We start from the raw sequence: 13,359 nt of genomic DNA, 5'->3' as shown, positions 1-13,359 counted from the left end.
TTTTTATGTGAAGATCCTTCTCGTATTTCATTTGGAAAGATGAGCAAGGTCTGCTTCCTTCATTTTACTTCCCCTTCTGTTTTTGAAAGGCAGTTTCGCCAAGCTTAATGCAAGAATATCTGACTGTTTAGAAGAAAGATATTGCCACAATCTCTGGATGGTTTCCAGGGTTGTGTTATTACTGAGCTTCATCTTTCCAGAATGAGCAAAACACTGTCCAGTCTTTGTTACGATTTTGTAATAAATGTGTACATTTTTTTTAAATTTTTGGACATCACATGAATAAAGGTATGTATGTACGAATGTGTATATATTATATATATGACATCTATTTTGGAAAATGTTTGCCCTGCTGTACCTCATTTTTAGGAGGTGTGCATGGATGCAATATATGAAAATGGGACATTCTGGAACTGCTGGTCAGGGGACTTTGTCGCCCTGTGCACTAAAGGGCCAGATTTTCAGCAGCCAAGGACATCCATACCCAAGTGAATGTGATGGGACTTAAAGAAGTGAACTGAGACAATTCACTCTGGCTGTTTGAACAGCAGCGTTTCATAGGAAGAGAAAAAAAGATCAATCTTGTATTTTCTGACCACATAAAGGCTTCTTCTCTTTGTAATAAAGTAGAAAAGCTCTCCTCACTGCAGTGTTGACTTTGATTTGAAATTGTGAAATTATTTCTTCAACATGAAAAGTAGACCCCCTGAAACCCTCAAGGTTTACAAATGGTGTGACTAATCAATTTAAAATGTAGTCTTTTTTTTCAGCTTTTGACAAGTAATTTGATGGAACCATACACCATTTTACTTGTAGGTTAAAAATGCAGATGCATTTTTAGTTATTAACCAAGTCAAAACAGAAACTATTTTTTAAAGTAATTATGGCTGCATTAGAAATAAAACTTCCTGAACACTCATGGGACCCAATCAAGATACTTTTGTGAGAAATTCATGAGACATTTCTTGATAGACCTTTGAGATTTATCTTTAAGAAGTAATACGCAAATTAAGGTAAGCCAAAAGCAGGGGTGAGGTAGACTTTACCTTCAGTTTGCTGGCCTGGATATTTCACATTTACAAGTTGATGGATTCTTTTCCATCTAAAGGCACAAATACTGTATTTAAAAATGTTGAAGACTCAAGCTACAAACACTAGAGATAGAGAGTAAAAAAGGCAGTGAGTTTCGATTTTCTAAATTTTCATTTTTAACCTATTTTTCTATGAAGAGTGAAAGTTTGTTGACATTTACCAAATCATGTTTAAAAATGAAACATTTACGACATTGCTGTGTTTGTGTATCAGGAATATGAAATGACTTAAGATTTACCTTTTTCTATGTATTTTGAGATATGGAGAAACTGACATAAAAATATCAGGATTTTTTAACCTTTCAGATTTAAACCAAAGCATCTCCTCTGCAGGAAAGATGGCACTTATATAACTGTAGTTTTAACTGTTGTGCACAAAACCTTCTCACATATTTGACATAAACCAGAATCAAATCCTAGATTTCTTTAAAAAAAAAAAAAGCATTACATTTTTTCACAATAATTGACTTTGTAAAGCATAACTTTTCCTACATAACCATGAGAAACAGTTAAAAAGAAAGAAAAGGGAAGGCGATCTTTATTTTTATGAGTACAAACGTTAACAGTATAAAGTGTCACCATGATCATGATTGGTACTTTTGTGAATGACTCAGAAAAGCAAGATAGCTCACATCAAGTGGTTTGTTGTCTTGACTCTTGTTTGTTTTAATAGCCATTTAGAAAATTTTAAGTGCACACTTTTCCAGTTTCTAAGTTCTTTTTACCCTGAATCATCAAAATGAGAAAACTCTTGCATGTAAACCAATTTTTTATAACTTGTTATCCGAAATTACCATGCTCTTGACTTCAGATCCAAGTTTAAAAAGTCTATTTGAAATCTTTAAAGTACTATATTAAACTCTTTAATATAACACACTGTTATATTCTTTGGTTTTATAACTTGTGGTTATAGATGTACAGAAGTTGACCTGAACTAATATTTCACGTTTTCTTTCTTAGGTTTAATTCTGTTAAATTTTCCCTATATAACTAGTGACATAGATGTGTACATTGTTAAATAACTTTGTGATTATACTATAATTGGCTCTAGGGGTAAAAAGCTATTTAGTTGCAAAAGAAAGTCCTTTCACCTTTTTAGTTTCAAATATATATTCTATGCTTCTTGTGGTGATACTATAATTTATAAAACTCCATTTTCAGGGATTTTTTTTCACTGCACAAAGTTTTCCTTAGATATAAAAAATTTTTAAGAACTGAAAAGTTTATTTGAATTCTTACAGTATAATATAAAGCCAACCACTTAACTGGTCTTTTCCCTTTTGCCACTGAACTTGGTACACCGTAGGTGCTTGATAAATACATGTTGATTGAATGGTATAAATTGATATTTCAATTTGAAAATAAAATGTACAAATTAAAGCATTGGGCTTTGAAATAATTTACAATTTTTTGCTGTAATTTCATTTTCAAAATTCTTTTTTAAAGCATTTTCAATTAACTTTTGAAACTTTCAGATTTTTCCCATTCTACCCTTTCTAGTTGATTCTTCCTCTGAATCCTTCATTCAAAAACAGATCTTCCATTCTGTTACACCCAGTGCTTTTAAAATATGGGGCATCTGAGCATCCCTGCAAGGAAGGGCACATTTATTTAACTTAGATTTGCTTACTAGCATCAATTTTGCAGAAAGTTACTAAAAACCTAGATGTGCACGTGCATTAAATAATGGGATGTCCATCTTTAATGTTCTCTTACCCATAGTTTGTGTAGTTAAAAAAAAAAACCACCTAGGAATACCTACTAATTGGTTCCATTAAGACAGTCTGTGGATCATAAGCCAGACTTATCTCCGTGCCTTTTTAAAAGCTAGGTCCTAACAGCATGTCAGAAAGCTCTTTCCTTGCCAGTAGCATTGCCAGTGAATTAGATCATATCATAAATACATGACAGATCTAGGAGATGAAGCAAATAAACAGTGCACATCAAAATCGGGATCTAAATCTAACCCAATTTTGTGTGTTGAGTTGCCTCAAATAGGATACACTGAGTCAAGATAATTACTTTCCCACTTTGGTTGCTAAAAGAATAAAGGATGGTGGAATGTAACATGTCTTAAGAGAGTGGTTCATATGTAGATCAATGTAAATTGTAACTGTTGCCAAAAACACTGATGTGATTTTCAGCTATATTGAAAGTATAGTGCTCAGAACAAGGTGGGAAGTTGCTGTATTTTAAGAGCTGCTGTGATTGGGGAAGGCAGAAGGAGAAGAGGATTGTGGCATGCCTTCTAGCTGCCAAGCAATATACTAAGTGTTTTACATGCATTATTGTATGCTGTCTTTAGCATAGCGTCATAAGGTAGGTTTTAGTATCCCCATTTTACATTACATTTTAAATATACAAAAAAAAAAAAAAACCAGGAAGTAGGAAACTTTAGCATTAGAGAATAAACTCTAGAAACATGGTATCTGTCTTCAGGTATCAAATTCAAGAGTTGTCATTCATTTGCGGGTCTGAAGAACAGAACTAGGACCAAAAAGAGAAAAAGATTTCAGTGCAGTATTAAAACTGAGGTAATTAAGATTTTGGAATGAGTTGGTTTGTAAGGCATTAGATTCAACCTCAGAACATAACTAAGGAGAAACTGGGCAGTGTTCTGTGTACAAGGTAAGGAGTTGAACTGGATGACCGTGAATGTTCTGTTCATGGAAAAAGTGTTAAAGTGGGGTAATTACTGTATTTTAGCAAACCTAGTTGTGAACCATTAGGTACAACCTAATTGTACCACTAAGGAAGAAAAGAGCTCGATTAAACTATGATGAACCATGAATTACAAAAATGCATACCAATTTCAAAGATGTCATGCATGGAAGGAATGTGCATCTTAGAGTTGATATTGTAGACCTTGGAGAAGCGACAGTGGACAACTAAGGGGAGACATGACAAGCTGTCTTCAAATATAGGAAGGACTTAAATGAGGGCAAGTCTCAAACCAGCAGGTGCAAGTTGGATGAGACATATTGTGGTTCTGTATATCAAGGTGTAGTCCCACTGTACTGTTAAATGAAGTAAGGATTCCATCAAAAATGTTCAAGCAGAAACTGGATGACTGTCAAGGGGCTATTGAGAGGACTGCCTTTTTGAGTAAAAAGTTGGATTTGATAACTTCTAGGCCTCTTTTCAGCTTTTTAAGATGTTGATACCCTTCTTTGGTCTGAAGTTGAGGAATATGATGTCCTCAGGGCTGAAAGTTATAAATGCTCAGTACTTAAATGCTAAATATTTAAAACATTGACCCTTCTAAAATGTACTCTTCTGTGAGTCATGGATAAGGTGTTTACTTATAATTACTGCTATATCTTTGGAGAGATTTAAATAAAAAAGAATTACAAAAGGCAACCTTATTCAACCTTTTTTTTTTTTAACTTTAGGAGTAAGAATATGAAACTTACTAAGAAAGCACAACAAATAGTAAATCATGTGTGTATATTCACCAGATTTATTTATGTATTCTAGTGCTACATTAAAAGGAGGGAGGAGACCGTTTCTGATAAGTTTCAAGGTAAATGTTTAGCCTGAAATTACACATTGCATTAGTGTTCAGTCTCGTTTTCTGCTACAGTAGTGACAAAAATTAAGCAGTAATCTGATTTCTTCTGTAGAAAGAAAACGGATAATTTGATGTATGAAAATCTCAGTTTGGGTTGAGATAGCTGTGGAGAGCTCACCAGAGGCAAAGTTAACCCTCTAGTTAGGTAATTCTCAAACTTAATGTGCATAAGAATCACCTGAGAAGCATGTTAAAATGTCAATTTTAGGCCTCATATTTAGATTTTATGACTCAAATGAGACCGGGAATACATTGTTCTCTAGTAAATACAGGTCATTTCTGAAGTTAATGAACTACAATTTACACTTAAACTATACTTTGCCTACTGTGCAAGTACTAACTAGAATAAAATCTTAAAGTTCCGGTGAAGTCCAACTAAGCTAATACGAGGATAATGTATTCCTATATATCGGGGGCATTCATTTACTTTTTCCTGTATCATCCAATGTTCTAGTGCAGAAACCACATTATTACAGTAGTACTTACTAGAGCAGAATACAAGGAGAGCTAAATCCATTCCTGAGTATAAAAAAGCAAGGATTTTTTTTTTTTTCCTTTAAACCTTTGCTATTTCCAGGGGACGTTTTGCCAGACATTAGGTTTCTGCTTCAGTTTGCACAAAAACTGCTAAGGGCAACTATATGCATTATCAATTCTATGTCCATCAACTGAAAGTTTTTCTTTAGTCCAGTCATCCTGTTGTATAAATACTATGACCTGACAAAAATTTAATGATGTGTTTCTTTACCGTAAGAATTCAGTATTCAGTTTAAAAAGCTGATCATTTCCAGATGTTTGCCATACAGTTTTCCCTCAATCACTTAAACGACTTCTTGAGAATGTCATAAAATTCACAGTAAGTCTTCTTTGTTGTAATAATTTCCTATCTCTGTTGAAAACCCAAATTGCACATCTCATAGCTTATGCTCACCAACTGACACATGCCAAAATAGTTTAGCTAATATGATTACTTAAAAAAAAAATTTTATTTTTAAGTAATCTTTATGTTTAACGAAGGGTTTGAACTCACGAACCCAAGATCAGGAGTCACATGCTATATGGACTGAGCTAGCCAGGCATCCCTAAGACTACTTCTATGTAGCAAAACTAGTTTTTCATTCATCATGTAATTTATCTTTGTTTTCATTTCCAAGGCCTGATAGGCATCTACCACCCTATAAATATGTTTTGACATTTTCTTAGGGAAGGTGAAATAAAACTGGCCCTATTTATGCCAAAAGTGGTAGTTCCTTCAAACAACAGTAGATAATACCAGGTAAAGAAAACAGAATTTTTCACTCTTATTTTTCATAAGCATGTCCTGATGAAAAGTAGTATTCCAGGAATTTGCATTTGTATTTGCCTAAGTAATATTTTGACTACATAATTTTTAAAACCTTGAAGAAGTGATGTTTTTCTTCCAAGCCAACCAATTCTCCAGTATATACTGAAAGTAATTTGTTACAACACATGAGGTTCCTTTAAACATTTTGGAAGAAATGTACAAATTTCAAGGGTGGTATGATGTCAACAAATAGCTGATTCTGCTTGATTCTTCTTAGGATCAGCCCTACTGATATTTATAATGAAAAAAAAATATTTTAAAGAGTAAATGCTGATTATCCTTCAAAAATATACAGCTCAATGAGAAGAAATTACATGTGGGAATGCCATAAATAGTTTCATCTTTTGTATAAAAATAAAGATTTGGGGCAGCCAGAATGTTTGAAAGCTACCTTTAAATCTGTTACATACTGAACATTTATTTTAAGATGTAGTTTTAATTATCATATGTAGCAGTTGCATGAAAACTGGGCTGTCTTTTTTAAAAATTTTATTTTTAAGTAATCTCTACACCAATGTGGGGCTCAAACTCACAACCCCAAGATCAAGAGTTACATGCTGTACTAAGCCAGCCAGGCACCCCAAAACTGGGCTGTCTTTAAAAGAAAATGTGAGCTGTTAAATATTTTCCCTCTTAATATCCTTCAAATATAAAACAAGTTGAATGAAAAATATACCTGTTTTTAAAATGCAAGTCATATGTTACTACTCTGCTCAAAAAGTCATTTCCAGATTTCCTTTTTAAATCTAAAGTTCCATGTATTTTTTTCATTTCATTCCAAATTATTTAATATTTGAATATTAAATTAGTTGACTTGCACATCACTGTTTGGAATCCAAATTCTGTCTACTTGAGCCAAAATCATTTTCCCAGCTTCTCTCTGCATTGGCAATGACATTGTTAATTAATGAACAACAAAATCCATCATCCTAGAAGTGTATGTACGTTGGATAGCATGGAAAAGAAAGGTGTAGACTCTCGTTTCAGAGAATATTAAAACTGGGTATCCTTAGCAACTTTGAATTATTATTTTTTTTTAGCATTTTGGGATAAGAATATCTTAGTTTTCTAAACCATTATCAAAAGGGAATACTGAAGAAACTGAAGATTAGTCTAGAAGGAATAGGAGAGTAGTCTTACCACATCTGAAGTAGAATCACTTGTTTTTTTTTTTGTTTGTTTTTTTAAGTACGCTCTACATCCAACGTGGGGCCTGAATTCAGGGCCCTGAGATAAGGAGTCATAGGTTCTGTCAACTGGGCCAACCAGGTGCCCCTGAAGTGGAATTTTTTGTAAAGCAGGTTATCCTACATAAACACCAGAGGGCAAATTAAAAGCCTTTACATGGACATGATGGCAAGATAGATTTCAATTCACAAGAAAGTACTACTTCATAATTTTTTTAAAGATCCAAAGATCAAATGTCCAGTCTTAGGAGTTAATGAATTTTTCATCACCGGAAATGTCCAAGTGAAGGCAAGAAAACTATTAGAAATATTGTGCAATTGCCTGCATTAAGAGGAAGATAGGCTCTTCTACCCTAGAACTATTGTTTTAATAGTTGTTCCCCGTGTTTACTTCTACTTTGAATCTAGCTTGAATTTCTAACAAGCTTATCTGAAACCTAAATATTACACTTAGTCTTTATCTTCCACATAAATCCGTACTACTTATATTTGCTATGCATCTAAAAAAGAGCTATTTTCAACACAAGTGATTCAGAGTAATATTAAACTGGAGGAACTGGTTAAATCACTAGATCCTCATCCCCTACCCACGTCCCCCTTCACAGATATAACAGTAGGGATTTTGATCAAGCCTAACTCTACTTGAATTTAAGTATGCACATTTTAAATACATTTGTATTATCTATACTTCTTTTTTACTAACTACAGAAATTTCTTAGAGATGGTATAGTATAGCAGAAAATGGGCCTTGAAATTTGGCACTGTCAGTATGTGTGTAGCTTTACTTAATCTATTGTTCCGTCTTCATCTCATGGGAAGATTAAATTAGGGCATTTGTTTATATTAGGTGCTCAATAGATGTAAGCCCATTTTTCTAAAGACATACATACTGTCTTAGCCACTGGGCTAGGAGGTACTCTCCATATTTTGGAATTATTAAAAAAACCTTTTGACTTGACTACTGGTAGATAGTAGTAGCTAAGTTCCTGAAGAACAGGGCAAGAACCAAGTCAACTTGGAATAAATATCATAGAATCAAGAATCTTCTAGTCCAGGGACGCCTGGGTGGCACAGTTGGTTAAACATCCAACTTTGGGTTTCAGCTCAGGGTCATGAGATCAAGCCCTGTATCAGGCCCCTCTCTCCCTTTGCCCCTCCATGCTCTGGCTCTCTCTAAAATAAATCTTTAAAAAAAAAAATCTAGTCCAACCCTTTCATATGAGGAGGAGGAAACAATGTTAAGAACATCAATTATTTATGTCAAATTATTTAGTATTAAATGTTGGGACTAAAACCTTTTAGCTTCTTGCTTTCTAATTCCAAAGCTGATTTCCCTTTTACTACTTATGTGTATATATTATCTCCCATAGAAGATCACTTCCATTAACATGAACAATAATAGGTGGTAAGAATTTAGGAACTCCAGCCACACTTCCCCTACCATATTATGAAATTACTAATATGAAGTGATTGTGCTTTTTGCTTCCCTTTCTCAACTGCAAACATAGAGGCTATATGCAAACAAATCTGAACTTAAAAAAATATTTTTATGTGCTATGTGAATTGTGTAAGACTGATGAATCACAGACCTGTACCCTTGAAACAAATAATACATTCTATGTTAATAAAAAATATTTTTAATATTCTTTACTATTTCAAACAAAATGCAGTCTTTGAGAGCTTCCTTTCCTGCTTAATGTTAAATTAGGTGATGTTTAAGAGCCCTTACTGTTTTAATAGAAGTATAGAAAGTATATCTTTTAATAGAAGTATATATACATATGAAATTGTATATTGCAACTTTAACAGTCACAGGGCTTCTTGAAGAATACTGATCATGAGAACAAATTATAAATAACAATGGTTTTAATGTTCTTGCTTAGATAGGTTTTATTTTTCTTTTAAAAAGAACATCAGGGCTTGGCAATGATTCTCCTGAAAACATTGCTGATAATGATGTACACCAAATACGTTGGTCTGGTTCTGTGTATCACATTTTTAATCTTAATTCTAATTGGTGGCAAACATGCAAAGAAAGAACTAGCTTTTATTTCTGTACTGCCTCTGTCCACCACAGGAAACAAGATGCTAAGTGACTTCAGAGCTTAGTTATCTTGAGATTCCCAAAGGTTCCTACCACTATCCTAACTTAGAGAGTCCATGGTGACTGGTTTTCAGAAACTGAGGGGCTTACTAAATGTTAGAAATGGGATATGGCAGCTCCACCTCAAGTAAATGAAACTAATAACAAACACAGTGTTCCATTAAGGATAAAACAAATTTATTTAATGTGGGAAGTCTTTTGATAGGTTTGACTTTCAATAAAAAAGACATGAAGATAATGAAAGGGTTCAGAAGAGAAGCAAAGCTAATTTAAAAATAGGAAATAAGGGAGAAAAGTAAATGTTTAAAGAACAGAAGGCTAGATGGTAACAGTTTCTTCAAATATTTTAATTATAAGGAAGGAGAGTGACTAAATGCAGAACTCCAGGGAAAAATGGATTTAAAAGCCCTTAAGAATTTAGGTTAAATTAAGAGACTTTTCTGAAACTTGAAGACCATCTTGCTTCAGTTTTGAGGCAGAGGGTTCGTTCACAGAACTCTTGGAGCTCTGGAATCATTAATCATATTTATTAAATTATCTTTAGGCATCCCAACCCTGTGTTTTTTGAGCACTAACATAGGAGTTAGTTTTGCCTCAAGATTAAGTTGCTCAGCACACCAAGGAGGAATAATTGGGTCTTGATATCTGCTCACCACTGCCTCAGATCTTAGACTGGCTTGAGCCTTCTTGAAAAGGAAGATGATTATAACCTGCAGTAGGAAAAAGATTCAGGCTGAAGACCTGTGATCTCAGGTTAAGCTGTTTCAACTATTAAACTCATTTCCCTTTTAGGTAATGTAATCACTAACAATTGTCTTTATGCCAACAGAAAGGGGAAAAATAATAATTCTTAGGTAAAGAAAGAAGGAAATCTACTCTCTCAAAGCTTGAGAAGTATTAAAGTACAAAGTGTCTCCCTGATTTGGAAGTTTTCCAAACCCTGTATCTTAATTTTTTCAGAAAAACACTTAGGGTCTTCCTGTAATTAAACTTGCTTTGCCGCGTGCTTGGAAATACTGTTACCTACCACATAAAGGAATGGAGTACTTCAAAGTAAAATATCAGAACTGCAGTTGAAGGATACTCAGTACCAGTTAAGTAACATTTGAAATCCAATAAAGAGAAGTCACGAATTCCATGACATTGTGTTTACATATTCATAAATACTCTTAAATGAGTATATCCATTTGGGACTTGCAAGTCAAGAAAAAGATATGTTTACATATTTTGCAAAGAAGTGAACATTCTGATTCTTCAAAATGTAGGTCGAAATAGTTCTCAACTTTGATATTAGAACTGTGGCTTGGAAAAAGATAATCTTAACTTAAAAAAAAAAAGGTCATGAAAAGAACAGAGGCTGAAGGTGTATGCACAGAGGCGGCGGGGGTGGAGGAAGCAACTGGAAGAATTAAGAGAGCAGGACGCAGCTCTAGAAACGGTACCTGTCCCAAAGCGGGTCTGCACGCCGCTGTCGCCTTGCACAGCGCTCCTGGAGAGCTCATCTACAAATTCCGGGGTGGGCCAAGGGTGGCAAGGTTCCTAAGGAAGGAAAGAGAACAGAAATGATTCTGTTCTCGGGAGTCCGGGAGCCAGGGGGACCATCCTGATCAGGAAAGTGGTGTCTCTTTCCAGGGCTGCAAACCTCTCCACCTGTTTCCTTCGGTCCCTATTCATTCGGTCCCAGCCTTGGGGCAAATCGAGTTAGGGTCCACCCGACTGCGGGAGACCTAAGTTTCCGATAGGTCCAGCCAGCACCCAGGCAGCGAGTTTCCTTGGTCTCGCCAGTCGCAGGCTCCTGCCCCACGCGCGATGTCTCCACAGCAAACTCCGCCTGAATCAGCCTGTTTCACTCCTCTCCTGGCGCCCTCGGGACGGGCCGGGGGCCGGGGAGCGCGGGCCCGCGCCGAGGCGGTTGGGAGGGCTAGGACCCCGCGGCCGGACCGTTACCTCGCTCGCTGGGCGTGGAAGGGCGGCGGGGGGAAGGGGGCCGCGCGGTGGGTCACGCCTCCCGCCCCGCCGCGTGCCGGTCCGCGCGCCCGCCCAGGCCTGAGAACGCGTGGCGGGGTCTCCCCCGGGCGCTCCCAGCGCACGCCGCTCGCCCGGGAACTTCCTCCCCACCCGCCTGGCCCGGCGGCCCGTTTCCCCCGAGCGCCCGCTGCCTGGCCGCCGCTGGCTCGCTCTCCCGGCTGGCTGACCAATCCCGGTTTGGAGTTCAAGATTCCCGCCGCTCCACTTGCACTACGCCCTCTGCCTGTTTTCTGTTTTTGTTTTAACTTTCACTCGGGTTAAGCTCTACCGATCCTAAGCTTTTATCTCAGACGTTTCTCCAAGGGGGATTTAAGGAGGATCTCAAGCGCCAGTCGCCGCTCTCCCTGGTGCTCGCCCGCCCCTCGCCCACGGGAGACGTCCCTGGGGCGGGCGGGGCGGGAAGGCCCCGGTTGGCGGCGGGTGGGGCCGGGTGGAGCCGCCTCCCGCACGGGGGAGCCCCCGGGCTCGGCCCAGCCCAGCCGCGCCTGCCCTCTGGGCAGCTGCCCGGAGAGCCCACGGAGGAGCGGCTGGCGGGCGATGGAGACGGGGAGACACCAGGCGAGAGGAGGCGGGGTGGGGGAGGCGGGCAGAGCGCGGGGGCGGAGGCTGGCAGGGGGCGCTGGAGGCAGGAGCCGCCCGTGCGCTCCTCGCGCCCGAGGGTGCAGGAGGTTCTGAAGCAGCGGTCGCACCGCGAGCCTCCGGGGCCCGACTGGCGGCGGGGCTGGCGGGGGGTGGGGGTGGGGCGGGGGGCGCTGCCGCCGCCGGGGGCGTCGCCGGCCTCGGCCCCTTTGTTCTCGCGCGCTCCCCCTCGCCGCCCACTCCCCTGCTGTCGCGCGGCGGCGGCGGCGGCTCCTCCCGCCCGAGGCAGTCAGGCTCGGCGCCGGGGGCGGGAGGGGGCGGGGGGAGCGCGCCAGCCGCCCGGAGTGGGGGGCGATGGCGAAGCTCCGGGTGGCTTACGAGTACACGGAAGCCGAGGACAAGAGCATCCGGCTCGGCTTGTTTCTCATCATCTCCGGCGTCGTGTCGCTCTTTATCTTCGGCTTCTGCTGGCTCAGTCCCGCGCTGCAGGATCTGCAAGCCACGGCGGCCAACTGCACGGTGCTGTCGGTGCAGCAGATCGGCGAGGTCTTTGAGTGCACCTTCACCTGTGGCGCCGACTGCAGGGGCACCTCGCAGTACCCCTGCGTCCAGGTCTACGTGAACAACTCCGAGTCCAACTCCAGAGCGCTGCTGCACAGCGACGAGCACCAGCTCCTGACCAACCCCAAGGTAAGGACGCCCCGCGAGCGATGCCTGGCTCCTGCCGAGGTCTTGAGGTTTGGGGGAGCCTCAGTGTCAGACGCCGCGCCGGGTGGGCTCGAGGTATGCTCTCGTTCCTAGGAGGAGACGAGGCCGGCGTTGGAGGTTGTACTCAAACCCGCAGTGGGCACCGCCGGGAGCCCCGGGGCCCGGTCCTTGAGGTGGGTTTGTGTGAGGCGACCTGTGGTGCCCTGAGGCTTTCTTTACACATCTCTCTTGTCTGGTCTCACATTTTGAGACCTTGGCCCAGCTCAGTCCGGCGCCTGCAATACGGACTTTGGAGACCTGCAAGGAGCCGAAAGTTAACTTTTCCTCTCGTTAAAGCCAGTGGGGAGCAGGGATCCACCTACTCGGACGCACGGTCAAGGTCTGAGCCCCCACTGGCCGCGTCAAGCACTCGCTTAGGGAGGTTGAGGGGGTCTTTAAGGGCCCTTGGAAGATGTTGGAGGGTTCCTTGCCTTTGAACTCTAAACAGACGTTTTTAACTTGGGATGCAAAGATGAGGGTGATTCCCACAAACGACGTGGAAATCACATGCGAAATTCTGGGTAGGTCTGTTCTGGGGGGTACCGAGAGTTCCTGGTTTTCATGAAATAGATTCTCAAAAGGGTCGCGAGGAAGCCTAGTGACTCTGTGTCTAGGGACTCTTGGGGAGCCATCTGGAGAACGGTAAAACTTACTGAAAATAGAAACCCCTTCGTGAAATGTACCGAATATTCCTTCCCCGGCAACTT

At 40.1% G+C, this 13,359-nt stretch overlaps 1 protein-coding gene across 1 annotated transcript in view; it reads left to right on the top strand.

Annotated features, from left to right (window-relative positions):
- Positions 1-12,232: 12,232 nt before the first annotated feature.
- The window catches only part of KCNMB4 (potassium calcium-activated channel subfamily M regulatory beta subunit 4), a 59,518-nt gene continuing 58,391 nt past the window's right edge, over positions 12,233-13,359 (top strand). The window contains exon 1 of the mRNA XM_021678593.1: positions 12,233-12,595. Coding sequence (XP_021534268.1) covers positions 12,260-12,595 — 336 coding nt within the window. The 5' untranslated portion in view covers positions 12,233-12,259. The remainder of the gene's footprint in view (positions 12,596-13,359) is intronic.

Source organism: Neomonachus schauinslandi, chromosome 5 (assembly GCF_002201575.2).
Source record: "Neomonachus schauinslandi chromosome 5, ASM220157v2, whole genome shotgun sequence".
NCBI lineage: Eukaryota > Metazoa > Chordata > Mammalia > Carnivora > Phocidae > Neomonachus > Neomonachus schauinslandi.
This window is presented reverse-complemented; position numbering and strand designations above follow the sequence as displayed.